The 25,756-nt window shown below is 63.7% G+C and overlaps 4 protein-coding genes across 4 annotated transcripts; 2 read left to right on the forward strand and 2 right to left on the reverse strand.

The window, feature by feature from the left end:
• The first annotated feature begins 1,532 nt into the window (after nt 1–1,532).
• LOC147414856 (maestro heat-like repeat-containing protein family member 6) lies at nt 1,533–7,025 on the forward strand. The gene is made up of 8 exons (XM_086469950.1): nt 1,533–1,613; nt 2,875–3,051; nt 3,517–3,672; nt 4,151–4,252; nt 4,587–4,689; nt 4,902–4,955; nt 5,213–6,353; nt 6,999–7,025. The coding sequence occupies exons 1-7, from the start codon at nt 1,563–1,565 to the stop codon at nt 5,305–5,307; spliced, it is 738 nt and encodes a 245-aa protein (XP_086326076.1). The 5' UTR covers nt 1,533–1,562; the 3' UTR covers nt 5,308–6,353; nt 6,999–7,025.
• On the forward strand, nt 6,809–10,432 carry LOC147414857 (U3 small nucleolar RNA-interacting protein 2-like). The gene is made up of 15 exons (XM_086470635.1): nt 6,809–6,883; nt 6,999–7,081; nt 7,144–7,265; nt 7,360–7,436; nt 7,541–7,582; nt 7,816–7,942; nt 8,129–8,253; nt 8,500–8,592; nt 8,689–8,789; nt 8,903–9,037; nt 9,226–9,288; nt 9,368–9,513; nt 9,621–9,700; nt 9,823–9,896; nt 9,989–10,432. The coding sequence occupies exons 1-15, from the start codon at nt 6,809–6,811 to the stop codon at nt 10,092–10,094; spliced, it is 1,449 nt and encodes a 482-aa protein (XP_086326761.1). The 3' UTR covers nt 10,095–10,432.
• An 832-nt stretch (nt 10,433–11,264) lies between these two features.
• On the reverse strand, nt 11,265–15,921 carry LOC147414858 (metabotropic glutamate receptor 2-like). Its single transcript, XM_086470636.1, has 5 exons — nt 15,689–15,921; nt 15,211–15,599; nt 12,932–13,986; nt 11,893–12,067; nt 11,265–11,338 (listed from the first exon to the last, which is right to left on the reverse strand). Exons 1-5 carry the CDS (start codon nt 15,919–15,921, stop codon nt 11,265–11,267), a joined length of 1,926 nt encoding a protein of 641 aa, XP_086326762.1.
• Nucleotides 15,922–17,021: 1,100 nt separating this feature from the next.
• On the reverse strand, nt 17,022–17,756 carry LOC104345323 (N-alpha-acetyltransferase 80, NatH catalytic subunit). The gene has a single exon (XM_009949718.2). It carries the CDS (start codon nt 17,754–17,756, stop codon nt 17,022–17,024), a length of 735 nt encoding a protein of 244 aa, XP_009948020.2.
• Nucleotides 17,757–25,756: the final 8,000 nt, after the last annotated feature.

Below are 25,756 nucleotides of genomic sequence, written 5' to 3' on the forward strand. Positions count from 1 at the left end.
GACTAGATGTGCGGCATGTCAGACTAACTAGCTTGGACCAATAGTTGCTGATCTATAGTTGCTTTTGAGATGCAGTGACTGAAAATGTAATTGCTTTTTTTCTTAAGTGGGAAAAATGGTCTCAGAAAGTAAGTTAAATAAGGAGTGACAAGATTATTGTGACGTTGTGGTGATTATACAATTTGTTGAAATATTCTGCTTGCAATGCTTAATAAAATTCACAGTATTCTGTGCATGTGTGATAGTGCCTATCGCTGGACAGTCACAGGAGTAAATGGTGTCGTCGCAGTGTGTGTCAAGACAACGACAATCCCATTTGAATTTTTGGATACCTGTTTGTTTTAGGAGCTGCCAAATACATACACATTCTACAAATGTGTTCTGTAGCAGTGTGTTTCTGTCCATGCTGGTGTATCATGAGAGGGAAATGGAGCAAGATCATGTCCTCAGGATGACGATCATCACTGGAAAACCACAACAGGTATTTGCTAATAGGGTGTTTGCTGGTTTCATGGCTGCGTTGGAAAAGAGACAAATTATCCTAGATTAATAAAGATCACAGATAACATTAAGCCTCTAATACACCGAAGAGCTGATTTCTGCTTTAGTTTTAACTATGAACTTCGCCACACAGTGTTTGAACCACTGCATGTAAACACTTTGGGAAAGATCACGTTGGTATGTACGTGTCTGACCGAGTCTTCTGCTTCCCGTGGCAGTGATCGCACAAGAACCTTTTTGTAAGATCACCAAGCTCCTCCTTAAAACTTACTAGGACTTTACTCCCAACCACTCTTGCTGGAAAGCTTCGTTCAAAACCGTATTTCTCCAGTGATTAGAAAATTGATTCTGATGATCAGCCTAGATTTATTGAAAGGTGGTTACACCTTTTATATTGTAGCACTGTCATTGTTCTTTAGTTTCAGTGTCGTTTTTTGTTCCTGATCTTTTAACTATCTGACTGATCATGTAAAGAACAATTTCATTATCTTTCAACATTAATTTTGAAAGAATTAGCAACTCAGCTGGTTTAATCCTCTCTTGTAAGGTAGATTCTCCATTTATCTCGTTTTCATTCAGACTCTTCCCTGCTCCTACTTCTAGTTTGCATTAAAGCTTATTATAAGATACTTGTACCCAGTACACAAATAAGTATCTTACTAACATAACAGACAATTGTATTAATGTAATATACACAGTAAGCGTATATTGAATATGCTATTTCATTTACATTATACATTAAATATATGCATATGTTATGCAATTATAAAGAGGGTATATTGTTTATAAATATACTGTATATATCCTATCTACATATACAGTATACATTGTATAGTATGTTGATAATATATGTATATGGGATATATAAAAATAACATGTACACTATTAATACAGTATTATGCTAATATACAACTAATTTTAGATAGAATGCTTCATTTCTAATTAAATTAGGTAAGTTGGTATATCTGGCGTTTTCACTGCTTTATCATTTTGGTAGAACATAGTCATCATGTAACCAGCTCTTAAATCCTTTTCTGTTGGTAGGAGGTTCTCTTCTTGAAATGTTTGATGTTTTCTGTGGATGTTTGAAAAATAAGGAAAAGTGTTTAAAAGTAAGTATGTTGTTTCTGTGTTTTGTTTGTTTGTTTGTTTTAAATAAAGGTATTTATTAGACCAGATCTAATTTTCAAATACAAATGAAGTATTGCTTTAAACTGAAATCTCAAGGTGGTGGGTGGAGGGGGGAAGGTGAGATGGGCAGAAGATGTTTATCCAATTCTTTGATGTTCCTGAGTGGTATGAAAAGTCTCTTCAGTCGCTCCCTGCTGAAGCTGATGGAAATTGGCCAGCCAGCAGCCAACACAACATTTGCTGCTACCTGATAGAAAGCATCCAGAAAGAGAGGAGGGATGGAAATGTAGAGATAGCAGCTGTAGGAGAAAGATAGGGTGGAAGAAAGCAAGATAGGCTCAAATGCAGAACAGTTTTGGCTCTTCAGAATCCAGCTGTCCCATATAGGCCTACATTAATTTTTATTCCAGCAACTGACATCACAGGGCGTTCTTTTCCTAGAAGATACTCGTGTTCAAACTCTTCTGAATATTCACACAAACAGATTGCTGTCTTCCTGCAAAATGAGAATTCAGTTCATAGAGCTTTCCAAGGGCAAATTCCAGGTGCAGAGACCTGCTATTTCATGAGACTGTATTAAATGTGTAGCAAAGCATTCTCAGTTGGTAAATTCCCAGCTTTGAAGTCTGTATTTTGTCCAGCAGGGGACAGCCGGGACGGCAGCCCAGGGTGGAGCAGCGGGCAGTGGGGAACGCAGCGGCTTGGGCTTTTCTTGGAACTGGGAGCTGTGCCGGCTGCTGCCAGCTCTCCTGCCTCACTGGCCCTCTGCCCCATGGCTGTGGTGTGTGAGGAGAGAGGGGCAGCAGTGCCGAGGGGAATGGGCTTCCGTGGCCAGCACGTCCCAGCAGAGATGCTGGCGAAGAGCGACCAGCCCGAGCGTGGGGTCTGCAGAGGCTGGCCATGGGGTGCTGAGCCCTGGGGGGAAAGGCAGTGGCCACGGCGGGGGCTATCGGCAGCTCGGGCAGCTTTCCAGGCAGCACCGCTCCCCCGCCAGCCTGCCCCGGGGTTCGGGTGGAGAAGGGGGCAGCTGAGGGGCTAGCAAGGAGCCGGTGCTCCCTGTCCTCCCCCTCCGCACCCTGCTCTTCCCACGGCCGTGCCGGTGAGCCCTGTCTGCTGGGACCTCGCACTCGCAACCCAGGCTTCCTGCTGAGAAGCCAGCAGGGAGGCTGGTGTTCGCGGAGAGGGTTTTCACCCCTTGATCGGTCGCTGCTTTACAAAACGGAGGTGCTGTGTCTCGCACAGGCAAGGAGAAGCCTCGTCCTGCTGCCGTGCGTCGTGGAGCAGCTGCAGAGCGGTGACAGCGATGCCAGCGCCGCAGCCCTGGGCGTGCTCAGCAACATGCTCCGGCTGCTGGAGGGGAAGATGCTCAGCCTCACTGCCCTGGTGCTGGCTGAAAAGCTCCGGCCACTCTTTGATGACGTAAGGCTAGGGGAGAGCCCTGTGCCCCCCTCAGCGGGCACCTCCACTCGTGCCTCCCACCACAGCCCCTGTGCTCCGCAGGGGGGTGCTTTGCTCCGCAGCCCCCAGAGCCCATTGCTGCCCTCGGTGGCTCCCTGCTGTGTCCCAACCCCCCCCACGCGGCCTCACCCGGCTCAGCCTCAGCCTCCCTGCCACAGGGGGGGACGGTGGCAGGATGGTGGCGGGTGTGCTGAGCCCCGTTGATGCGCGCCCCGCCCCGGCAGCATCTCCCGGCCCCCAGGGTGTCTCCCTCTCTGGGCCTTGGCCCTGGCGATCCCAGCCCCCCTGGGCAGACCTTCTGCATGCTGCAGCTCGCTCCCTTTTGAAGCAGGGCTGCCTGCAGCTGCTTTGGGGACATCCAGCTCAATGCCAGCCCCTTGCTTGCCATGGGCTTGGGGCTGAGGTCCTCCTCCCCTCCTCCCCCAGGAGTCAGACACCGTGCGGGAGCTCTCCATCCGTCTCTTCCGAGACGCAATGGATATCGTGGTGGGCGCTGAAAAGCAGAAGATGAAGAAGGAGGTGTGGGACAGCCTGCTGCCACTGCTCCTTCATATGCATGACCAGGACAAGAGTGTGGCCAAGGTGGGATTGCCAACCTGACCGGGCCTTTGGGCAGGGCAATGCTGACACTGGACCCTTCAAACGGGTGTCATCGTGAGGTCTAGCTTGCTGAGTCCCTAGGAGCAGGCAGAGCCCCCCTCCCAGCCCACTGCTGCCTTTCTCCTCCTGCTGCCCAAGTGGATGGGGAGGTGGGTCTCTTTCCCACCCAGCCCCCTCCACACAGTCCCTGGCATGAGTCCCTGCAGCCCCAGAGCCTGGGCTACGGCTCCGCAGCAGCCTGGGGCCACCAAGGCCAAAACACCGAAGGCCCAATGGGTTTGGAGCCAGAGAGGGTGGCTGCCCTTCTCTTCCCCCGGGGTGCCGAACCTGGTGGCAGCACCAGTCCCCCGCTGGTGCATCTTCTCTGCACGGGCCGGGACAGGCTCTGAGCCCTGCCAAGAGCGGGGACACAGGGTCCTGTGCCCCCAGTGCTGATGGTGGCCTCTCTGCTGCTCACCAGGCCTCCCAGGAAGCCCTCGCCAGCGCTGGCCGGCTCCTGAAGTGGGGGCAGCTGGTGCAGCTGGCTGAGACTGCACAGGCCTGGAGGATCAGCGAGTGCCTGGTAAGCGCAGCCCCAACACCCCGGGGACTGGCCCTGGGCGAGCCCTGCCCCATGCCCGGCGCGGGGGACTGAGGACTGTGCCCCCGTGGCCGAACGCACCCTCCCGGAGCAGGCTCTGCTCCAGGCTGTCCTCAGCCCCGGGGTCTCAAAAGGGACCCTGCCCCCGGGATAGCTCCCCAGCATTCCTGGGGAACCCTCTGCTCCCTCTGAAGCCTGATGCCACACGGCAGGGAGCTCGGAAGGTCCTGCCGGGAGGGAGAAGGGTGGTCCTGGGTGAGGGCGTGGCCCGACTGGGGGGCAGCTCTGCACCAGCCCTGCACCCTTCTCTCTCCAGCTGGCCAGGAAGAAGAGCAAGGCCAAGGACTACCTGCACCAGAGCCAACCCTACCTGCAGAGCCCGCAGGAGCCCCTGCGGCAGGAGGCTGTCAGGTTCATCGGTGAGCCGGGAGCCCCGGGGTTCCTCCCTCCCCTACGTCCCGGTGTCCCGGCACAGGACCTGTGGGGCACCCCTTCAGCCCCTCCCACCCCCGCCTGTGTAGGTGGGGCTGGCGGGAGGGAGGCTCATCCATCCCCTCCCTGATGCTGCACCCTGGCCTCAGCCCTCCCCGGGGAGCTGTGCAGCCAGCCCCAACACGCTCTGTCCCCCCAGGGCTCGTTGGACGGCACATGGATGGGCACAAGAACGTGCAGTACGTCACCCAGGGTGAGTCAGGGCAGCGGGGAGGAGGAAGGACCCTGGCATGGAGCTCCCCCCCAGCCCGGCCAAGGGGGGCTCTGCTCCCAGTGCGTCTCTGGGGAGGGGGGTGTTTCTGGACGGGGGGTGTTCCTGACCAGCAGCCTCCAGCTGAGCCATCTGTCCCCTGGCTCTCTCCTGGCCCTGGCAATCAGGGGGTGCAATGTACCCTGCCTGGAGGGAGGGGACAGGGCTGTCGCCTCATCTCTGCTACTTTGTCCCCACAGTCCTTCAAGGCGCAAGGGAAGATGCCAGCCCCCTGGTCTCCTCCCTGGCCACTCAGACCGTCCTCATCCTCGAAGGACAAAGGCTCAACCTCTAACGGTGGACCTCATGGCTGCCGAGGGCATGGATGAGGTGGCGCTCGGCGCCCGGCAGCCACTCCGCTCAGGCGGAGGCGAAGCAACGTCCCCAACCCTAGGACGCCCTGCAGGCTGGGGTGTCTCCTCTCCCAAAGTCCGACAGGAGAGAAGACACCTCGGCCCCACAGGAGCCGGCATCCTCCGGCGCGTGGCAGGATGGCTGCTTTTCCCAGCGGTCCAGGGCAGCGCCTGCCCACATGCTTCGTCTTTGCCACAAAGCACCGGCTGCTCCGCTGGGCTGCAAAGGGGAGGAAAGGAGAAGCCCAAGGCAGAGCCGCAGCCGAAGCTGAAACCGAAGCCTTCCCTCCCCTCTCCAGGGCCACGTTAGAAGGAATTACTTTTGCTGCCTTCCACCGTCCAAGGAGCCTGTGCTGCCTCGGGCTGATGTGGCCGAGGCCGGGAGCTACCAAGTCACTGATGCTCTGGCTCTGGCAGCATCGTCCCCTCCACGTCCCCAGCACGAGGGGCAGCTCTGCCTCCTGCCCGCGCCACCCATCCCCCCCAGCCCTGCAACCGCTCCTGCCCGCAGACATTGCAAGTCACGAGAGCAACAGGAAGAGGTCGCAGGTGGAAACCAAGCTCTGCGCGGAGCCTTTGAGCAGTCTCCAAAAGGGAGACCCCCCGCCGGCTGTAGGATGTGCGGGGCACGCACCGTGACCCTCCAGCTGCTTGTCCCCGGTCGCCTCGCAGGGAGCGGCCGAAGGGTGTGCCCGCTGCCCTTCCGCTCCGCCCCACGTGCCAAGGAGAAAAGAGACGGACCGCGCAGCATCCAGTTTCGGCAAAGCACAAAAGCCGGCTTCAGCTCTTCGGAGCATCACCAGGCCAGAGCCTCAGCACCTGCTGCCCCCTGCAGAGCCAAGGACAGGTCCCTGGGACTCCCCAGAGGATGTGGGATGGCACCAGAGGCCGCGCCCTGCAACTGGTGTCCCCGAGGGGCACAACGAGCTGACCGAGATTTGGGAAGCAGCCACCCACACGCCCTCAGCGTCACCGCCTCGCCTTCTCGGTAGGTGGGTGAGTGACCCTGGCTGCTATGGTGGCAGGGCCGGGTGCGAGGGGTGACGGCAGGGCCCTGGGCCTCTGCCAACCGGGCGGTGTACCCGGGGGGTTGGGGGTGCGTGTTCCCGTCAGGGGGTGGCTGGTCCCTGTGGCGGGTCCCCTTGCTCCCCTCGGGCCCCCGCAGGGCCCCATCCCCGGCAGCCCCGGGGCACGGACGGACCCCAGGGGGGTGGAGCCCCTCCCAAGGGGCGGGACCAGCCCCAGGGGGCCGGGCGGGGCCCGCGCGGAGAGAAGGCGTCGCTACCCGAGTGACAGCGCGGCTCGCCGCTGGGAAGCGGGGAGGGGAGGCGGGGCCGCACGGGCAGTGTCGGCCGGGATCCGGCCGCCTGCAGCCAATAGACGCGGGCGGAGGGCGTGACCTTTGTGCCTGGGGCCGGCGCGGACACCACGCGTGGCGGCAGCATGGCGGCGGCGGCGGGCGGCAGGAGGGCCAAGGCCCCGCGTGGGGCCCTGGGACGGCGGCGGCCGCGGGCGGCGGTGAGGGCCGGGCTGGGAGCGCAGGGAGGGGGGTGAGGAGGGGCTGCCCCGGCGGGGCCGTTGTAGCGGGTGTCGGCGCTCCGGTCCCCGTCCATCAGCTCGGTTCCTCCCGCAGGTCCCGGGAGCCCAGGGGAGGCCGCGGGCGGCGGGCGGCCGGCCCGTCGACGAGGAGGTGTCTAGCGACTCCGAGCCGGAGAGGTAAGGTCTGTGTTGGGGGGGGTTGCCGGTAGCGGTGGCAGTGCTGACGCGTGTCCCCGCAGCTCGTCGTTAAGGCGGCGGCGACGGCAGGAGGCGGCGGGGCCGGAGGAGGAGGTGGAGGAGACGCCGCAGGAGAAGAAGCTGCGCCTGGCCAAGCTGTACCTGGAGCAGCTCCGCCAGCACGGTGAGTCCCACCCGGCCCCTGGTGCGAGTGCCGGTGCCCCGGCGGGGCTGCCCTGGGCGCTGAGCCCAGCCCTCATGCGCTGTGTCCACCTCAGAGGAGGAGCGGGCGGCAGAGGAGGAGGAGGAGACCCAGCCGGCAGATCTCATCGGCGACCGACTGAAGGAGGACGTGGTGAGCAGCGGGGGCGTCCCCTCAGTCCCGGGGGCGGCCGCGGGCTCTGCCCCGCTCCCGCGGGGCCGGGGCCGCCTCCGCTGAGCCTCCCACTTCTCCACCAGCTGGAGCAGAAGGGCCGGCTGCAGCGCCCGGTCGCCAAAGATGTAAGTGCGCAGCGCGGGTGGGGGTCAGGCCATAAGTGCCGCCTCTGGGGGACACTTGGGCACGGCCACGGCCAGCACCCAGAGTTGCCATGCCGGCTGCAGGAGCAGGACCCTTCTCCCACCTGGGGTGCCAGCTGCTGGCGCCCCGGAGAAGGGAGGGTGCCGTGCTTGGGTACTCCCATGCTTGGGGAAGCGGCCAGGACAGCCCAGCTCACATCCCGCTCTCCCTGCAGGTGCAGCCTCCAGATCCAGCCAGCATCCGCGTGCTGCGGGGACACCAGCTGCCCGTCACCTGCCTGGTCATCTCTCCGGATGACAGGTTCATATTCTCCGCTTCCAAGGATGGCTCCCTCATCAAATGCAAGTGTTCCCTTGGGGCCATGACTGGCTGTTCTCCCAAGCTGAACCCTGTGGGGACCCTGCAGCAGCAGCACTGTTTGTGCCCATGGATGTGGCTTGGTCCCTGGCCCCTCCAGGAATGTGCATGTGCATCGTTTCGGGCTCTGTGGGAGGCTCCCAGGGGGTGACGCGATGTTGTTCCTGCAGGGGAGGTGGAGAGCGGGAAGAGGCTGTGTGTGGTGCCTGGGGGAAAGAAGGACACCGAGGAGCGGCACATGGGGCACGCGTCCCACGTCCTCTGCATGGCCATCTCATCGGATGGCAAGTACCTGGTATGGGGAGAGGGCACTGGTGCTGCTGCGTGGGCTAGAGAGGTGGCCATGGGGCGTGCGTCCCCTCCTGGGGCTAGTGTCTCGTGCCCAGGTGCACCTTTGCTGGGTTAAAGCAGTCCCTGCCCCCAGCGGAGTCAAGAATAGGTCCCTAGGACACCCCCCAGAGCACACGGGGTGGGAGTGGAGGCTGGGGTGTGCCACAGGTCCCCGAGGGACAGCTCTCGGGCATCCACTGCTGTCTGCCAGGCCACAGGAGACAGGAACAAGCTGATCATGATCTGGGACGCAGCCACCTGCAAGCGCCTGCACATCTTCACTGGGCACCGCGACGCCGTCTCAGTGAGTCAGGGGAATGGGCCGCGATGGCTGCTGGGCTGGGCAGGCACGTCCTCCCCGGTGCCCCTCACTGCTGCGCCTGTGTCCGTCCGTCCGCAGGGTCTGTCGTTCCGGAAGGGCACGCACCAGCTGTACAGCGCCTCCCACGACCGCTGCGTCAAGGTCTGGAACGTGGCAGAGAACGCATACGTGGAGACCCTGTAAGAGCCGCGGGGACCCCGCTGACCCTGCCACCGCGGGATGTGCCGGGGGGAGGCGAGGCAGCAGAGGGAGGGCCGTGCTCGCTGCAGCTGCGTGCCACCTCCTCCTCCAGGTTCGGGCACCAGGACGTCATCACGGGGCTGGACAGCCTGAGCCGGGAGTGCTGTGTGACGGCGGGAGGACGGGACGGCACCGTGCGGCTCTGGAAGATCCCCGAGGAGTCGCAGCTCGTGTTTTGCGGGCACCAGTAGGTCTGGGGCGGCAGAGGGGGCTGCAGGCAGGCGGGTCCGGCTGGGGCAGCGGTGCGCGGGTGCCAAGCGTCACCGGGAGCCTGCTGGCACCCTGGGGATGCTGATGCCCCGGTGAGCCCTTGTCTCCTAAATAGGATCCCAAAGCACGCTCATAAGTGATGGCAGTCGCCCCTTCTCTTCCCAGGGGCTCCATCGACTGTATCCAGCTGATCAACGAGGAGCACATGGTGTCGGGTGCTGATGACGGGTGAGCACAGGGCTGGGACCGTGCCCGAGGTGGGCAGGGGGAGCCCCCCTCAGCCCCCTCACCCCTCCCTCCCCAGCAGGTCCGTAGCCCTGTGGGGGCTGACGAAGAAGAAGCCGCTGGCACTGGCCCGTCAGGCGCACGGCACGCAGGAAGCCCAGGGCCTGCAGCAGCCGTACTGGATCTCGGCGGTGGCCGCTCTGCACAGCAGTGACCTCCTGGCTACAGGTGTGCGGCAGCTGCGTTGGAGCAGGGGTTTGGGGGTGCGGGGTGGGGGGGGATCTTGCTGTCTTACCCAGGTCGGGGTGCATGGTCGTCTCCTCTCTTTGCTCCAGGCTCCCACAGCAGCAGCGTGAAGCTCTGGAAGTGCGGTGAGGGATTTCGGAAGCTGGAGCCCCTCTGGGACATCCCCTTGGTACGGAGGGGGAGGTTGGGGATGCTGGAGCTGGGATGGGGGGGTCTCTCAGCAGGGGCTCCTCTCCCTGGGTGGCAGGAGGAGGCTGCAGGAGCCCCTTACTGCTGCCCTGTCCCCTCCAGGTGGGTTTTGTCAACAGCCTCAAGTTCTCAGCAGCTGGCGACTTCCTGGTGGCCGGCCTTGGGCAGGAGCACCGGTACTGTCCCCCCTCCCTAGCGCTGCTTGGGGGCACGGCCCCCCCTTCTCTGGGGCTCAGCGGAGGGTGAACCCCATCTCTCTCATCTACAGGCTCGGGCGCTGGTGGAGGGTCAAAGAAGCCAAAAACAGCATCTGCATCATCCCCCTGAAGCGGAAGGCTGCAGCCCCTAGCCCCAAAGCCCCTGACAGCTCTTAGCCTCCTGGCCCCGGAGCTGCTGGACCCCTGTCGTTAAACCCCTGTCCCTGGAGCTGTGCCCCGTGTCCTTCGTGCAACCACCCTGCTGGGGCTGGCAGGCTGGGAGCAGGGGCTGTTGCGTGGCTCCCTGACCCTGCTGGCCCTCGTATTGTGATGTGGCTTTGCCCTTTGTGAGGATCTGCCCCCTTACCTCAGGTTCGGCTGGACCTGAGCTCTGGAAGTCCTTGTTTTTTAAAAAAACCCCAACAAACCACTTTATTTACATAAATTACAAAAAGCAAAATCACACTCTTGCTCACAGAAAAAACTCTACTCTTAAAAACTTGGTTGGGCTCCAATATCTTGGTCCTGTTACTCACTCTCAGGCCCTGCCCCACCCCCAGGGCTCTGGGGGGTAGCGGGCGTTTGCCCCCGCTCCTGCCCTGTCGCCCAGGAAGGGGCGCGAAGCACTATGCACAGCGAGGGGAGGGATGGAGGGGGCTTGGGGCCGGCCCGGCAGAGCTCGGCGGCTTTCCTGGGGCCGGCAACAAGGAGGAAAAGGTGAAACTGCAAAGTGCCGGGGGCAAGGGTGACATGGGGCACGGCTTGGGCTTGGCACGAGGGGGTGATGGGAAAGGCCCCACAGCAGCAAAGGGGTGGGCGATGGGACGAGGGCTGTGGGTGGGCGATGCGGCAGGGGCGAGGGCGGCGTGTGCCGGCACAGGGCTCGGCATGGAGGGCGCAGGAGGCGCGGCGCGGCTCGGTGCAAGCGAAGCGCGAGTTGTTGCAACGTGGCTGGGTGAGAGGGAGCTGGGTCGCGCACCATGGCTCGGTGCGAGGGCCAGGGGCTGTGCACCAGGGCTGGGTGCAAGGGGGGACGTGCCCTGCAGCTCGGTGCCAGGGCGGGGGGAAGGGCATTCGCCATGGCTCGGTGCGGGTGACTCAGAGGGATGGTCTCCATGGCTCGGGACAGGGGACGTGTAACGTGGCTCGGTGCGAGGGCAGGGTGACGCGTACCGTGACCCCACGCAGGGCATGTGTCGCTTGTGCTGGGGCAGGGGCTGAGCCTCCCGGCTGCCTCTGGCGCCTGAGCGGGCCGTGCCGGGGGCGTTGCTCTCCCTGGGCAGGGAGCCGGGGGACAGTGCGGCCGCGGGCAGGAGCGGCAGCACCACTGCCTGGCCCCCGTCCTCTTCACAAGGATGACGTCGTGGAGTCCACCACCTCGCGGCCGTTGCACACCGTGGGCACGTGCTGCGAGGCCGAGCCTGACCGGGAAGGCAGCAGTCAGGGGCAGGTTGGGGTCTGGCAGCAGCACCGCCCCAGGGCATCCCACTGCGGTGGGTGATGGGCACCCAGGGAGCTGCATCCCCAGGGTGGCCACAGCCCCTGAGGCTGGGGTGGAGGGGGCCTGGGGTGGCCATGTGCCCCCAGGGCAGTGCCAGGCACCTGTGGCAGCTGAATCCCCAGGGCTGGGGCGGAGGGTGCCCAGGACAACCATGTCATGTACGCCTATGCCCCCCACCCCAGGACTGGGGTGGAGAAGGCTGGGGGTGGCCATGTCCCCTCAGGGCAATGATGGGCCGCTGGGAGCAGTGCCCCCCTGGCAGGCCATGCTGCAGCCTTGGGGCTTGCAGCCACGGGAGGGGGGATCGGGACAGGGATGACCCACAGGAGACACAGCATCCTCCAGCCCCCCATTTCCAGCCACGCCCTACCCTGCACCCCACTTTCCTTCAGGGGCCCATGCTGGGGTGCTCCCGCCTCCCCTGCCAGGAAGGGGGTGCGGCCCCCAGCCCTTCCCCAGCCCCACCGTGCTCACCGTGGGACTGGCTGGCGCTGGCGGCCACCACGCTGAACCGAGTGGTGCCCGCACGGTGGCTGGCCACGTTCTTCTGTGGCTGGAAGAGTATGATGTGGAGCTTGGGGGTGAAGAGGCAGCCAAGGACCACGGTGCCGCTGAGGCTCACTGAGATGCACATGGTGGTGGTCTGGACCTGGAGACAGGGGTGGGCGTCAGCTGCTCCTGCCACCAGCTCTTTGCCCAGAGAGGGGCAGGACGAAGCCCTCGCTGTGACACCGGCCAGAGGCTGCTGCCTGCACCCCATAGGGACATCCCACCCCACACCAGGTCCCTCCATCAGGGCAGACCTGCTGGAGAACCACGGGCAGAGGACGGGCGCTTCCCTGACACCCTGAGCAGCACGTCCAGCCTTGCCAACGTGCTGCTTTGGGGCACTGCCCGGGGCCGGAGCCTGGCACCCCCCGCCCTGGTGCCAGAGGACACAGGTCCTCTCTGAAAGCCCCCAACTGCAACTGTGCCCACCAAGTCTGGCAAGAGCATGTCTGGACACCCTTGCCAGGGGTTGAGGTGATGCAGGGTGCACCTCATGCTCCCCAGTCCCTGGCCCCGCTTGGCTCCCCAGGGACTGTGCTGGCCCTGGGGCTGGCATCCATGCCCTGGTGGGGCGGGGTGTCTGGATGGGCCAGGGGCTGTCTCATGCCTTCGCGTCATGAGGCTGAAGGACGGCAATCGCTCCTCCATGGTCAGGTTGGGGAGTCTCTGGAGGTCTCAGGGCTGTTGCCCGTTCTCAGCCTGACAAGGGTGGGCGTTCTCCGTTGGGGGGCGAGGGTGTGCCTTCTCCCCAGGACTCATTCCCCCCTCAGCCACAACCCTTCATCCACCCTTCACCTGGTCCCTAACACCCCAATGCAGAGGAGACCATCACCAGGTCCATGGCCAAAGACCCTTCCCCAGGCCCACGCATCTCCTAGCCACAAACCCCGTGGGGCTCAACTCGCCAGGACCGCTCAGATCAAGCCCTACTAGAGATGCTCCCCCACAGTGCTCAGGCTCTTACTCGGTAGTCGCTGGAGGTCACGTAGAAGATGGGCAGGAAGGCCAGCCAGGTCGTGTACATGGTGAACCCGATGAACTTGGCCTGGTTGAAGTTTTCGGGGCATTTCCGTGTCTTGAAGGCATAGACCGTGCAGAGGACAATCAAGAGGACGTTGTAGGTGAGCGAAATGAGTACATTGGAGTCGCGGTTGTTGCACTTGAGGGTGACTATGTACCTCTTGCCAGGCTCGGTCTCCTTGCCTGTGCCAGGGGTCTCCACCAGCAGCCAGATGATGACGATGATCAGCTGGCAAGAGACGAGGGCCATGCAGATGACCACCTGCGATGTGGGGCTTATGAACCGGGGGCGCTGGACCCCCTCCTTCACACCGCTGAAGATCCTGGCGATGCGATTCGTCTTGGTCAAGAGGGCCGAATAGCAGACAGCGAAGGATGTGCCCAGCCCCAGGCGCCGAAGCGTGCACACCTCGGTGGAGGGCTTTGCGATGAAGATGAAGGTCATGCTGTAGCACATGAGCACCCCGGTCAGGAGAATGTAGCAGAGCTCCCGGCCAGAGGCCTTCACGATGGGGGTGTCGTTGTTCTTCATGAAGACTCCGAAAACAAAGAGGGTGGAGATGAAACCCAGGCAAGAGACAGTGACGGGACCGATGGCCCAGACGTCCTTCCAGCGGATGTACTCTTGGGGCAACTCGTAGCAGCCATTCAGGGTCTCGTTGGGCCAGTAACCGAGACCGCAGTCCATGCAGGTGAACTCATCCAGCAAGTACTCGTAGGGCTGGCAGGGGATGCAGATCCAGCAGCAGATGTCTCCGGGCTGCATGCTCTTTATCTCATTCTTCTTGCAGGGGTCGCTGCACTGGGACACAGGGATGGAGGTCTCAGCCCACGGGATGAGGGTGGTGTTGAGGATGAGCCCCTCAGCCCAGTAGCCCACCTGCTGGTACCGATACTGCCCGTCCATGTGGTGATAGTTGAAGATGTTGTAGCGCCCGATCCCATCACCGTAGCGGTCAAATCGAACGATGCTCTTGGTGTCTGCTGGCCTGAACGGAGCTGGAGGGAGGAGAAGGGGAGACAGTCACTGCCGTGGGGCAGGGGAGTGCTCGCTCCCAGCAGGGAGTCTGGGCTCCTTTAAAGGGCCACATCCCACCACGGCCAAGCCAAATGTCCAACCTGTTCCCTGCCCTCACTCTCGTACTTGCTGCCTATGCACACGTTAGCAGCCGGAAAGCAAAGGCGGAGCACTACCTGCCCGCGTGCCTGTCCTGGGTTACAGTGTAAAATGTGCCAAAAGGAAAAATATTCTATTACCATCTTCAGGAGCTGTTGAGACCAGGTGGGGCGGTGCTCCCTGCCTCCCCCCTCTGGACTATCTCCTGTCAATGGGCACAACAATGCCTTATCGCCTGACCCAGAGATAACTCGCTCCTGGGCTATCTCCTGTTAATGGCCCATCAAGGAACTGCCTCACGACTCCCCATCCTAGTGTGAGATGCTCCGCCCGGGGAGGGGGGGGAAGGAGCCAAGCAGTCCATGCCAAATAAAAACGGAGATTTTGAACACCCTAGCAGCCTTTTCTTCCACTGGATTCCCAGAGGAGCTTTTTCCCCCCCACTGGAGTTCCAGAGGACAAGAGCTACCTACCTACCACTGGACCTTCGGAGGAAGACCAGACTCTTTTACCTGATTGCTGCTTCCACAGAACTACACCCACCACTTCAGGAGGACGGCAGCCAGCATCTTGTTGGACTGCTACTGCCACCCTAACAGGGTGTCAGGTTGTATTCCTGACTCTGTCAGTGTAAACCTGTGGGTTGTTTGCTTTTTCCCTGCCTTGTGTTATATATATATATATATTAGTAAAGAACTGTTATTCCTATTCCCCATATCTTTGCCTGAAGGCCCGTTAATTTCAAAATTATACTAATTTGGGGGGAAGGGGGTTGCACTTTCCATTTCAAGGGAGGCTCCTGCCTTCCTCCACAGACACCTGTCTTTTCAAACCAAGACAGTGCCTAAGAGCCTGGCAGCCCCAGCCAGCTCTGCGGGGGCAAAGTGGGGGCTTCTGCAGCCACCGTGGCTCTCAGTGGCACCTGGCTAGCTGGGCTCAGCCCAAGTCACAGAGGACATGCTTCTAATTCACCCCAAAGCAGGTGGGTTCCCTGATCAAGGGTGTGGTTCCAGTTTAATCCCTGAAACGTGAATAAATCACAACGCTTGCAAGTGAGGTCTCCAAGGACCCATGTTCTTGGAGGGTCTTTGTGGGGCTGGTCCCACCCAGCTGCAGCAGGATGGAGTTGGTCACCACCTTCTCCACACTGAGGACAGGCGGCCTGCGTTTCCCCAACAAGGGTGATGGTGGGCTGTTGGCATCCTGGGACAACCACAGCCCACAGCACAGGGGTCCCCAGGTGTGGGCAGGCTGGAGCAGAAGCGTGTCCTCCATCAGAGGGTGTGCGGCCTGCTCAAACTCCCGCTGGGCCAGCCGGAGCTGCTGCCGTGCCGGCAGGAGGCCAGGCCGGGCCCGCACCCACTGCTCTGAGGCTGCCCAGTAGATCCGCTTGGCCCCCCAGTTTTGGGCCCAGAGGGGCCTCCACTCCTCCCAGTCCACCACTGCCAGGCCGTGGAAAGCGGGGCGCAGGAGGAGGTGGATGTCCCTGGCCACCCTGGTGAGGTGGGCGCTGAGGGGGACCCGCTGGGGGATGCCCTGTTATGGGGGACGCCCTGCTGCGACAGGTAGGGGTACAGCCCAAACTTATTCTTGTAGAAGACGGTGATGTTCTGGCCGGCAAAGCGGCCACGCTGGTTCTCCACGATGCCATAGTTGCCAAGGGGCAGCCCCATGCCAAAGCGGCGCTGGCAGCGGCCGGTGGGGATGTTCCACACCACGGTGAAGGGCTGGCCACCCACCAAGGATTCTGGTGCTGGACTCTCCCCGCCAGCCATGCCCAGCATCAGGCAGGCCCACAGCACCAGCCCCAGCCCCATCCTGTGTTGCCAGCTGCCCACGGGGCCAGCACCCTGCAGGGAAAGGAGAGCGGCAGGGGTGAGGCGGCAGGGCGCAGCAGGCACCTCGGCCGTGCTGGCGCTGCCGCCCTGGCACACTGTGGGCTACGATTGGCCACAGGGGCTGGGCTGCCCCGCAGGCATGGGCTGCCTGCCCCAAAATCCCACGGGACTCAAGCAAACTTGGGGGTTTCAGACACCTCCTGCCAGAGCACCACCATGGCGTGGCTCTGGTGAGGCACTGCAAACTGCTGACCCCGGTGCCTCAGTTTCCTGCTGGCTCCTAGCCCTGCCTGTAGCGGGGGGCACCATGACCCCCTTCGCTATTTTGCAGCAGGGTCTAGCCAGGCTGGGTGCCCTGCTGAGGGACTGAGCCCCCTGAGAGGCGTGGCAGAGCCAAAGGGGCAGCTCTGCCCCCCCAGGCCAGGTGCCCCTGTCCGGTGCCAGCCAGCTCCCCGGGGTGAGAGGATTAGGCAGGGGATGGGCCCGGGGGCTGTGTGACGCAGCAAGGATGGTGCTAATCCCCCGGCGTGGAACCCAACTGCTCTCCCTGACCTTCTCATTCCCATGCCTTCGGCCCTCATGACTGCCGGCTGCCTTGGGGGGGCCCTAGCCGCCTGCCCCCTCACAGTGCAGAGCAGGGGACCCTGCAGCCCACACCACCCTGCCCTACTCCCCCTGGTGCCCCTCCAGCCATCACATGCCTCAGTTTCCCCAGGCTGCTCAGTGGCGAGTGGCAGCCACATTGGCGGACAGTGTGTCATCAGCCCCAGCTGCCCCACAGCAAGTCCCCTGCGTGGAGGAGACACTGGTGGGACCAGGCAGCGCTCCTGGGACCAGTCCCAACCCCAGAGCCTAGGGTAGGCCTGGCTCCCTGCCATGCTGGTGGTCCCGGGGCCCCGGCCAGGCGAGCTAGGGACTAGGTGGGAGCAGTCAGTGTGCCTGGGCTGGGCAGGGCAGCGTGTGGGGACCGCTTCCCCACCAGCCCCTACACAAGCAACGGGGCCAGGGCAAACCAGGGAGGCTGGGGGAGCTGGTGCCAGCTCCAAAGAATGGCAGGCAGCCCCTGCCCACACTGCTTTTCATCGCTGGCTCGGGGCCCCAGCCCCTCCCATGTCCTTCTTCATCCAGAAGATGGGCAGCCCTTTGGCATCACGGTAGGGGGTCTCCAGGAGGCTCTGCCCACTGCTCTCGGCCAGGACTCCCCTCGCCCAGACCACGGTTGGCGCGGGAGGGGGGGCAGCAGGCGGTGGGAGGGGAGGCGCGGGAGCGGACGTCACCCTTGGCCTGGTGGTGGTGGCAGTGCCAGGAGCGGTGGAGAAGAGCCGCAGCACCTCAGTGGGTATGGCGGGGCTGAGGAAGGCCACGCTCTGCACCGGCTTGCCCAGGATGAAGCCCAGGTGGGCGTAGAAGTGCTGCTTGTCGTGGGTGGTGAGGTGCAGGCAGCTAAAACCTTGGGCCCGGGCCCACCGCTCAGTGGCCCCCATCAGCCGCCGCCCGTAGCCCTGGCCCCGCAGCGCCCGGGCCAACACCACGCTCTCCACAAAGAGGTCGTGGGGATGGCCAGCCACGCGGGAGAGCCGGACGTGGCCCACAAGCTGGCAGGGACCGTCCCGGGCAGTGGGGACCTCGGCAGGGCCCTGGCTCCGCAGCAGCAGCAGGCAGGCGGGGAAGGCATCTGAGGAGCGCCGGAGCATGTGGAGCCGCGACGCTCGGCTCTTCCCCCACTCCTCGCCCAGCAGCTCGGCGCAGGCCTCCAGCAGCTCCGGCCTCTGGTGCAGGGCGACCAGGCTGAGCTCCTCTGACACAGAGCCCATTCTTCTCACTGATGGGAGACCAAGCAGGCCACAGCTTAGAGGCAGCAGGGGGACAGACCGTGTGTGTGTGTGTCCCGGCCCAGCACTGGTGCAGGCGCAGCTCCCCAGTGGCAGGGCCAGATGGGTTTACGGGGGTCAGCAGTGGGTCCGAGGTTGGACAACAGCACAGCGGTGCATGGTGCCGGCTCCAGGCACCCATGCTGTGAGACTCGTGGGCAGATCTGGCACTGCCGAGCCGGCAGAGGGGCAGGGCAGAAGGCACAGGGCTGGCCTTGCCCCTTCCCCAGCTCCTGCCATCTCAGCACCCGCCCGAGACCAGTCAGTTCGTCACACAAGCGGCCCAACCTGCTAGAGAAGGCTGCAACACCATGGAGCTGAGCAGGCCCCAGCCATGCTGCTGTGGTGTGGGGGCTCAGGGGGGCCCTGCCAGCCTCTGAGAGGACGGAAGCCCCTGCCACAACCAGAGAATGGCAGGGATCCCTCTCCTGGCCCGGCAGCCATTTCTCTGGCAAAGGAGAAGCTGCAGGCAGTGGGCAGGAGGAACCGCCATGCTGGCTTATTGGCTAGGGTTGGGCAAACCCCACTTCCCCCTCTGGCACATGGAGGGCCTGGTTCTGCTCCCCGCACCCTTCGGGTGCCTCCCAAAGTCACCCCCAAACCTCCAAGACCCCTGACGCCCAGCCCACACTCCCCACTTCAGAGGCCAGGCAGTGCCCTACCTGCACCCTCAGGCGGGTGACACTTTTCCTCCTGTCTCCCCAGCAAACCCACGCCAGGACCTTGCCAGCACCCCCCTCCGCACTGCGTGGGGGTCGTCCCCCCCGTGGAGGGAGAAGCCCCCCCTCTCCCAACGCCTGCCCTCTGCCTGCGTCTTCCTGCCAAGCTTCGCCCACCCCGGTGCTCAGTTCTCCCCCTGCCTGCCTCTCTCCAGCCCCAGCCCAGGGGCACGGGGCTGCCCACCCTGCCTCTCGCTCACCCTGCTCACATCACCCTGCTCACACTCACTCACCCTGCCTGCTGCTGCCGGCTCCCGCGCCCTCGCTGCCTGCGCCGCGGGAAGCAGCCCCGGCTCATGGCCAACCGCAGCGCCGGGTTCTGCTTCCCCGCCGTGCGTGACACGTCTGTCCAGGGCCCCACACGGCCCTCCCCCGCCCCGGTACCCCGCCCCCCCATCACTCCAAACCACACTGCACCCACACATGCTGCGCAAACCGCAACGGCACCACGCAGCTCATCACTGCCCACACCCCACGCTGCACCTCCTGAACGCACGGCCCCCACCCCAGCACTGACCAGCACTGACCCCAGCACTGGTCCAGCACTGACCCATCAAGGATCCCATCATCGACCTCATCATTGACGCATCGCTCACCCAATCGCAGACCCATCACCGACCTCATCACTAACCCCATCGCCGACCTCACCACTGGCTCACCCCTGGCCCATCGCTGACACCGTCAGTGACCCCAGCGCTGGCCCATCACCATAACCCTCTCTCCCGGCCCCCTTCCCCTTCCTTCTCCTCCCGCTCCCCCGGCCCCGGCCCGCCCGTACCGATCTCCGGGCCCCGCCGCCACTTCCGCCCTCGAAGGCCCACTTGCGCCCCGGCCACGTCGCTTCGCCCCAACCGCGCCCCCTGGCGCCCGGGGGCCGCGTCCCCTCGCCCCCCGCATTTCTGCCTCTGCGCCTTGCGGCGGGGCGCTGGGTCGAGCGGGGCGCCGCCGTGGCCTGCCCCTGCCCCCGGGCCTCTCGCCCCCCCTCCCGCCCGGCCCCGCACACCGGCTCCTCTGTGCCCACGCCACCTCCTGCCCGGCCCCGCCGCCGCCGGGGCGCCGCCGCCGCCCCTCCCCCAGCACCCCGAGCCGGGCCCCCGCGCCCCCTCGGGCGGCCTCGTGCGCCCTCCCGGGCGCAGCCGTCACCAGGGGACACGGCGTCCCCAACAACCGCGGGTCCCGGTAGTTGAGCGCACGGCAGGGCGTCCGGCAGGGCGTCCGGCGTCCCTGGGTGCTCGCCGGCCTTCGAGCGAAGGGAGCCCCGCGGGCCTCGGCCCGGACCTCGTCCGGCGAGAGCGAAGAGCCTCGGCGTGCCTGAGGGGCTGCGGGCGGAGCCGCGGCTCGGCCCGGCCGCAGTTGGGGCCGGCGCCTGGCCCCGGGAGCGAGAGGACAGCGGGGTCCCGGGGACAAGGAAGGTGCCCGCCGCACAGACGAACCCCAGTCCCGTAGCGGGAGGAGGAGGAGGCGGGAGCCCGTCCTGTTCCCCGGGGTGAGGAGGGCTTCGTGGGGCTCTGGGGCAGCAGGAGGGCTTGTGGGGAGGGGCTTAGGAGGGGGACGCTGGGCCACTTGCTGACCGGGTGGTGCGGGGTCCCCTTCACCCCTTTCCTCTCGCACTGCTGCAGGATGGAGAGGAGAACCGTCAGCCACCCCAAGCAGGCCTGGGAGGAGGACGGAGATGCCCCAGCTCCCAGGCCCGGGCTGGAGCCCATCAATACATGCAAGGTCCGGCCACTGCAGGCAGGTGAGCGGGCAGGCCCTGAGGACGGGGGGCTGCCCACCCTGCCCTGTCCTGTCCTGTCCTGTCCCGTCCCAAGCTCACATCCCCCCCTTGATGGACAGCAAGTGAGGACAAGATTTTTTTTTCCCCTTCTTGTTGCACACCGGGTAATGGACCCTGCTCGAGGGACAACAGAGCCAGGCAGGTAGCTGGGCTCCCCCGGCCCAGGGGCCCGGCAGCCAGCCCTGTCGTGGCATCCCTGGGACAGGGACCATCCCTGTCCCCTGGTGCCAGCACATCCCTCACCCAGGCACGAAGGGGCCCCCTCCCCGTGCTGCCCTTCAGCATCATGCGCTTGCCCCTGGGGCATACAGAGGACACGGAGCCCCAGCCCTGAGCCAGGGGTGGTGACATCCCCGGGAGCTGGGCAGAGGGTTCAGGTTTTCCACCCTGCCGGCCCCCCAGCACTGCCTGCTCTCTCGTGGCCAGATCCGTGGTGCTTCGGCTTGGCTGAGCCCACTGAGGGAGAGAAGAGCCTGATCATCATCCAAGCCTTCCTCTGGAGCAGACCAAAGGTATCCATGGCCAATTCGACAAGGCTGCGCCCGCGTCTCCTGGCCGGTCTTTCTGCCCCCGTCCCGTGCTCAGAAGGTGCTGGGGGCCGTGCTGGGCCCGTCCCAGCTGTCTGTCCCCCCTGACGCTGTCTGTCCACCTGTTCTCTCCCTGGCTGACAGCAAGAGGCCCAGAAGCTGAGGTTTCTGGCCAGTGTCTGCACCGTCTGCAGCACCACCGCAGTGGGCTCGGTCACAGGGAACACACTTTCTTTATGCTGGCTGGAGGTGATGAAGGCCATCGAGGTGAGGGGCTGGCCAGGCAGGCTGGGGCAGGGGCAGCGGGAGGCGGCAGAGCCTTGGGGGCAGGAGAGGGCTCGGCCGGGCAGGGGGGAGAGGCTGAGCGCTGCTCTGGGTCTCCATCCTTGGAGATGCTCCAAAGCCACCTGCGTGGCCCGGCTGGAGCCAGGGCTTGCACCCGACGCCGTTTGTGGGTCTCTTGGCCAGCCGGCGTCTCTGTGATGGGCACGGCCCTTCTTGCCATGGGGCTTGGGACCACCGGGTGCTGGGTGGGGAGGGAGCGCCAGGATGAGGGCAGCCAGGCTCTGAGAGCCGCGCAGGCTCTCGCTGGGCAAAGGAGACTGCCCGTCCCAAGCCATGCCACCCTGCTGTGCTCCCCAGGTGGTGCTGCAAGATGAGCCTGCTGACCACTTGGACACCACGGTGCGGCAGCAAGCCGCGCTGGCCATCGCCTCCATGAGGTACCTGCCCCAGCCCCCAGCTTGGCCTCCCCCGTGCTGGGCGATCCCAACGGCACTGGTCCCAGGTGGGGGACATCACCAGTCCCGGGTCTGAGAGGGACGCAGACAGCAGAGCAGGGGGTGCCACGGAGTTTTCCCCACAAAGGGGAGTGTTGGTGTCATGGGGGGGGGTTAAGATGTCCCCGTGCCATGGGGGGGGATCAGCCCAGGTCTCCAGCCCTGGAGCCTGCCTCCTCCCAAGAGCTGGGTCCCAAGAGCACCTCTCTGTCCCTGCAGCAGAGTGGGGCTGCTTCCACAGGAGAAGAGCAGCAGCCTCCTCCACACCTGCTTCTGCAGCGTCTTCCACCTGCCTCCGCTGGACACCCAGGGCCCCGAGGCTTCCCTCTACTCCAAGGTATGCCACGAGGTGAACCACGGGGAGCTCCCCTGCTCTGAGGCCCCTTCCTGGGCACTGCAGGGCCACGGCCGCCCCCCTCCCCTCCCCCCCTCGGCTTCCAGCTTTGCCCGCAAGACTCTGTTCCCCTTGCAGACCCTGGCCGCTGTGGACAGCATGCTGCAGGTGCTGGTGCGCAGTGCCGGCACCCTTGGCATCTTGGAGCTGCAGAACATCTTGCAGGTCTGGCCTTGGCACAGGGTCCCTGTGGGCAGTGACCCCCAGCTTGAGCAGTGCCCCCCGCAGTGCCTGGTGAAAGGAGGGAGGCAGGGAACATCCCTCCTTCCCCGCCACGCACCCCCCCCCCGCCCCCAGCCCCTGGCTACTGCCAGGGCCCCTTCTCCCCCCGCCCCAGCCCACCCCGCCCCTGCAGCCTTGCCCCGCTGCCCAACCTGCCCAACGCTCCCTCCCAGCTGGACCCGCCTGGCGGGCAAGGGGAGCCCAGCCCTGGGGCTTTCCTCCTCCGGCTTCACCACGGGCCACATCCCAGAGCCCCAAGCACAGGTCCCCAGGGAGGGGTTCACCCCAAAGCCTTGGGGTCCTTGGGTGGGGGGTGGAGGGACATTTCTTGGCGGGGGGTGAGCGGAAGGCAGCAGAGGCAGCAGCAGGAGCGGGATGTGGCGACCTGCCTGGCTGCAGCAGGTTGCTGCGAGGGTCAAGAAGGACACGTGCGCCACCCCCGGCACTGCCCCGCAGCAAGCCTGGCCGTGCCGTGCCGTGCCGTGCCGTGCCACCTCCCTGGCTCACCAGCAGCTTTTCTCCTCCCAGCTCCTGCTGCCCTTCACCAGTTCCAAGCTGAAAGTGGTTCAGGAGAGGGCCATGGCACGGATTGGCAGGCTGGTCAACTTCGTCACCACCTACCCCGGGCTGGAGGTACCGTGCTCCTGGTCTGGGCAGCCCCAGTGCCCTATCCCTGTGTCCCTGAGCCCCAGCACCTCCTGGGGAAGCCAGGCACCCAGTCAGCAGGAGGTTGGGAGCAGGGGGCTTTGCCCTGCCCCTGTCCTGTCCATGCTCTCTCCCAGGGCAGGGCGGGGCTGCCCTGGGCACAGGCAAGAACCTGGGTCTGGCAGCCCTGCCCTGCTCTGGGCTGCTGCCCGGCTGCTCTGGGAGCAGCTGGGGCTCACCCTGTGCCTGGGCTCACCTTGTGCCCATGCTGCCTCTCTTCCCTCAGGTCTGCCCCTGCTTTGCACAAGGCACGGTCCCTGAACATCAGTGCTCCCAGAGCCACCAGTTTGTGATGCTGGGGAAGCTGGTGGGGCACGTCACCCTCTGCTGCACCCGCGAGGACGAGGGGACCCGCCGCGAGGCTGCAGAAGCTCTCCAGCACCTGCACACTTTTGTCCTGCAGCAGAGAAGTAAGAGAAGGCGTGTTGGGCTGGGTCTCCCCAGGCACGGGCAGCCAGGGGCCGCTCTCCTTGGCGAGAGAAAGCCCCATCCCACCTGCCTGCCTGCCCGCAGTCTGAAAAGCCATTTCCCCTCACCCCTGCTTGCAATAGCCCTGGACCCTCCCCGAGTACCTGCTCCCTGGCTCTGGCCGGGTGCCCTCTTTCCTTGCCAGCCGCTTTTCTGCCTGACGCTCTCAGACTGCGCCCCTAGCTCTGCACCCTCTCTCTGAGCACCCCGGCTTTGCTCTTCCCCAGGCAGGTGCCCCCAGCTGCAGGACACAACGCAGCTGAAGCTCCAGGAGGGCTGGCAGGCGAGGCAGGTCTGGAAGCTTTCGCAAACCATCTACACCACCAAAATCTTCTCGGTAAGAAGTGCCTTCAGTTCCTGGCTCGGCAGGGGGGGGCGCGGGGCGGTCAGTGGGAGTGAAGGGACACCCGATGCACGGGGATGACGGAGGTTTGTGCTGTTCCCGAGTGGGAGCTGGGCAAAGGCCCCCAGCAAGCTCCGGTTCCCTATGGGACCCTGACCGCCACTGTCACTCTCCTCCCCAGCGCAGCCTGGCTCTGTGTCCCCCTCTCGCTGCACAGCCGAGATGCTCTGGGTGACACTCGAGGTGACAAATGTCCCCTCCTCTCCTTCCTCCCTCAGATGTTCATGGAATACCTCCAGCCCTCCGACCGGGCAGACATCATCCTCATGGCCTTTGAGAACTTGAAAGCCCGAAGCACCTACAGCATCTGCATGGCTGCCGACATGGTGAACGCCCTTGTGGAGAACTCTGCCTTCCAGCTGGCAGGCGTGAGTAGCCTGTGGGTGGCATGGCTGGTGCTCCAGCCCACCGGGGCACTGGCTGGCGTCCTGGCTCTGTGCCTGGCCAGCACTGACGCCTTCTCAAGCTGCCATACTGCAGCAGGAATGGAAGCAGCTCCCAGTGGGAGCTGGGGAAACGGCCGCGCTCGCCCTGCTGACGTCCCCACTCCCACCTGCGTCTCCCCTCCAGGTGTCCAACATTGTGGGGGCCATCTACACAAACCGTCCCTCTGTCAAGGTGAGGTCAGCCCTCAAGAGCCTGGACAATGCCCTGCTGGTGCTGACGAGAAAATACCCCAGAACAGTGGTGACCAGCCTGCTGCAATGCTCTCCAACGTGCACTCGGTACGAAGCCCACCAGCCTTTGGGGCTCCTCTCACACTGGGAGAGAGAGGGGCCCCAAGACCCTCCCGAGGGACTTCAGCCCGGCCATCCTCTGGGGTGCCCCCGCTGACAGTGCCCTGGCTCTCCGCAGCGTCGCCGTGGCCATGTGGAAGGCAATGGTCTCCAAGCCCCAGGCTGCAAAGAAGGTGCTGCGGAAGCTGCTCGGCATGTTAACGAACCGGTCCTTGCACGAGACCTCCACCTCCACCACCACCAACCCGCGCATCCTCTCCCTGGCTGTGAGTTGCTGGATGAGGCCTTGCTGACCTTCAGGGCTGCTCTCAGTTGTCCGGGGCCCCCGCTCCCCTTCCCTGCCCACCGCAAGCCTTGACCTTCCCAGGGTCATCTCGGTGTCTGGGTGTCTTCTGCAGGCAGCCAGGGCGGTGAGCAAGATCCTCCTGCTGTCCACCAGCCTGCCTGTGGAAGCCATTTTCCCCCAGCTTTTCCTGGCGCTGCTTTTCCAAGTGTCATTCGCCATGAAGCTGACGCTGCAGGAGAGGGACATCTTCTGGAAGCAGCACCAAGAGGACCTGCTCGCTCTCATCAGGTGCTCCATCGCTGTTCTCTCACCCCTGCCAGCCACCTGGAGCCAAGCCAGGGGTCCCGGTGGGAGCTGAGCATTTCTCCTTCTGCAGATCTGTGGTGCAGTCCCTGAAAGTGCTGCTCTGCAGGATGGGCTTTGAGAGCCAGCTGCTGGCCATTGAGGCACAGGGTGGCTGGGATGCCCTGCTCCGCACTGAAACCCACCTGACAGGAGTGTGTGTCGTGGCCAGGTGAGAGCCCCTTCTCCCCACTCCTTGGGGACGGGGCACCCCCTGCCACCCTCTCCGTGGGGGCTCGATGGCAGGGGCACCTCCGTTGCTCGGAGAAAGTGCTGCAGACTGGTGACGTCCAGACCGGTGCAAACCCCCAAGAGACGCGCCTGCCTGGCTCAGGCCTGATGGCACCTCCTTCCCCCGCCAGGGAGATGATGAAGACCCCAAGACCCCTGCGCTCCACCCTCTTCTGCCATCTGGAAGAGCTCCTCAGCATGGAGGACCCCACCTGGGAGATGGTTGCCATGGTCTTCTTCGTCGAGGTGAGCCTGGTGGCAGTGCTCCAAGCTGCCTCCGGCACGTGGCTCTCCCACGTCCACCGCTGCGGGGGCAGCTGGGGCGGCGGGTGGGCTCTGCTTGGTGCCATGGA

This window comes from Leptosomus discolor, chromosome 9, assembly GCF_034619465.1.
Source record: "Leptosomus discolor isolate bLepDis1 chromosome 9, bLepDis1.hap2, whole genome shotgun sequence".
Lineage (NCBI taxonomy): Eukaryota > Metazoa > Chordata > Aves > Leptosomiformes > Leptosomidae > Leptosomus > Leptosomus discolor.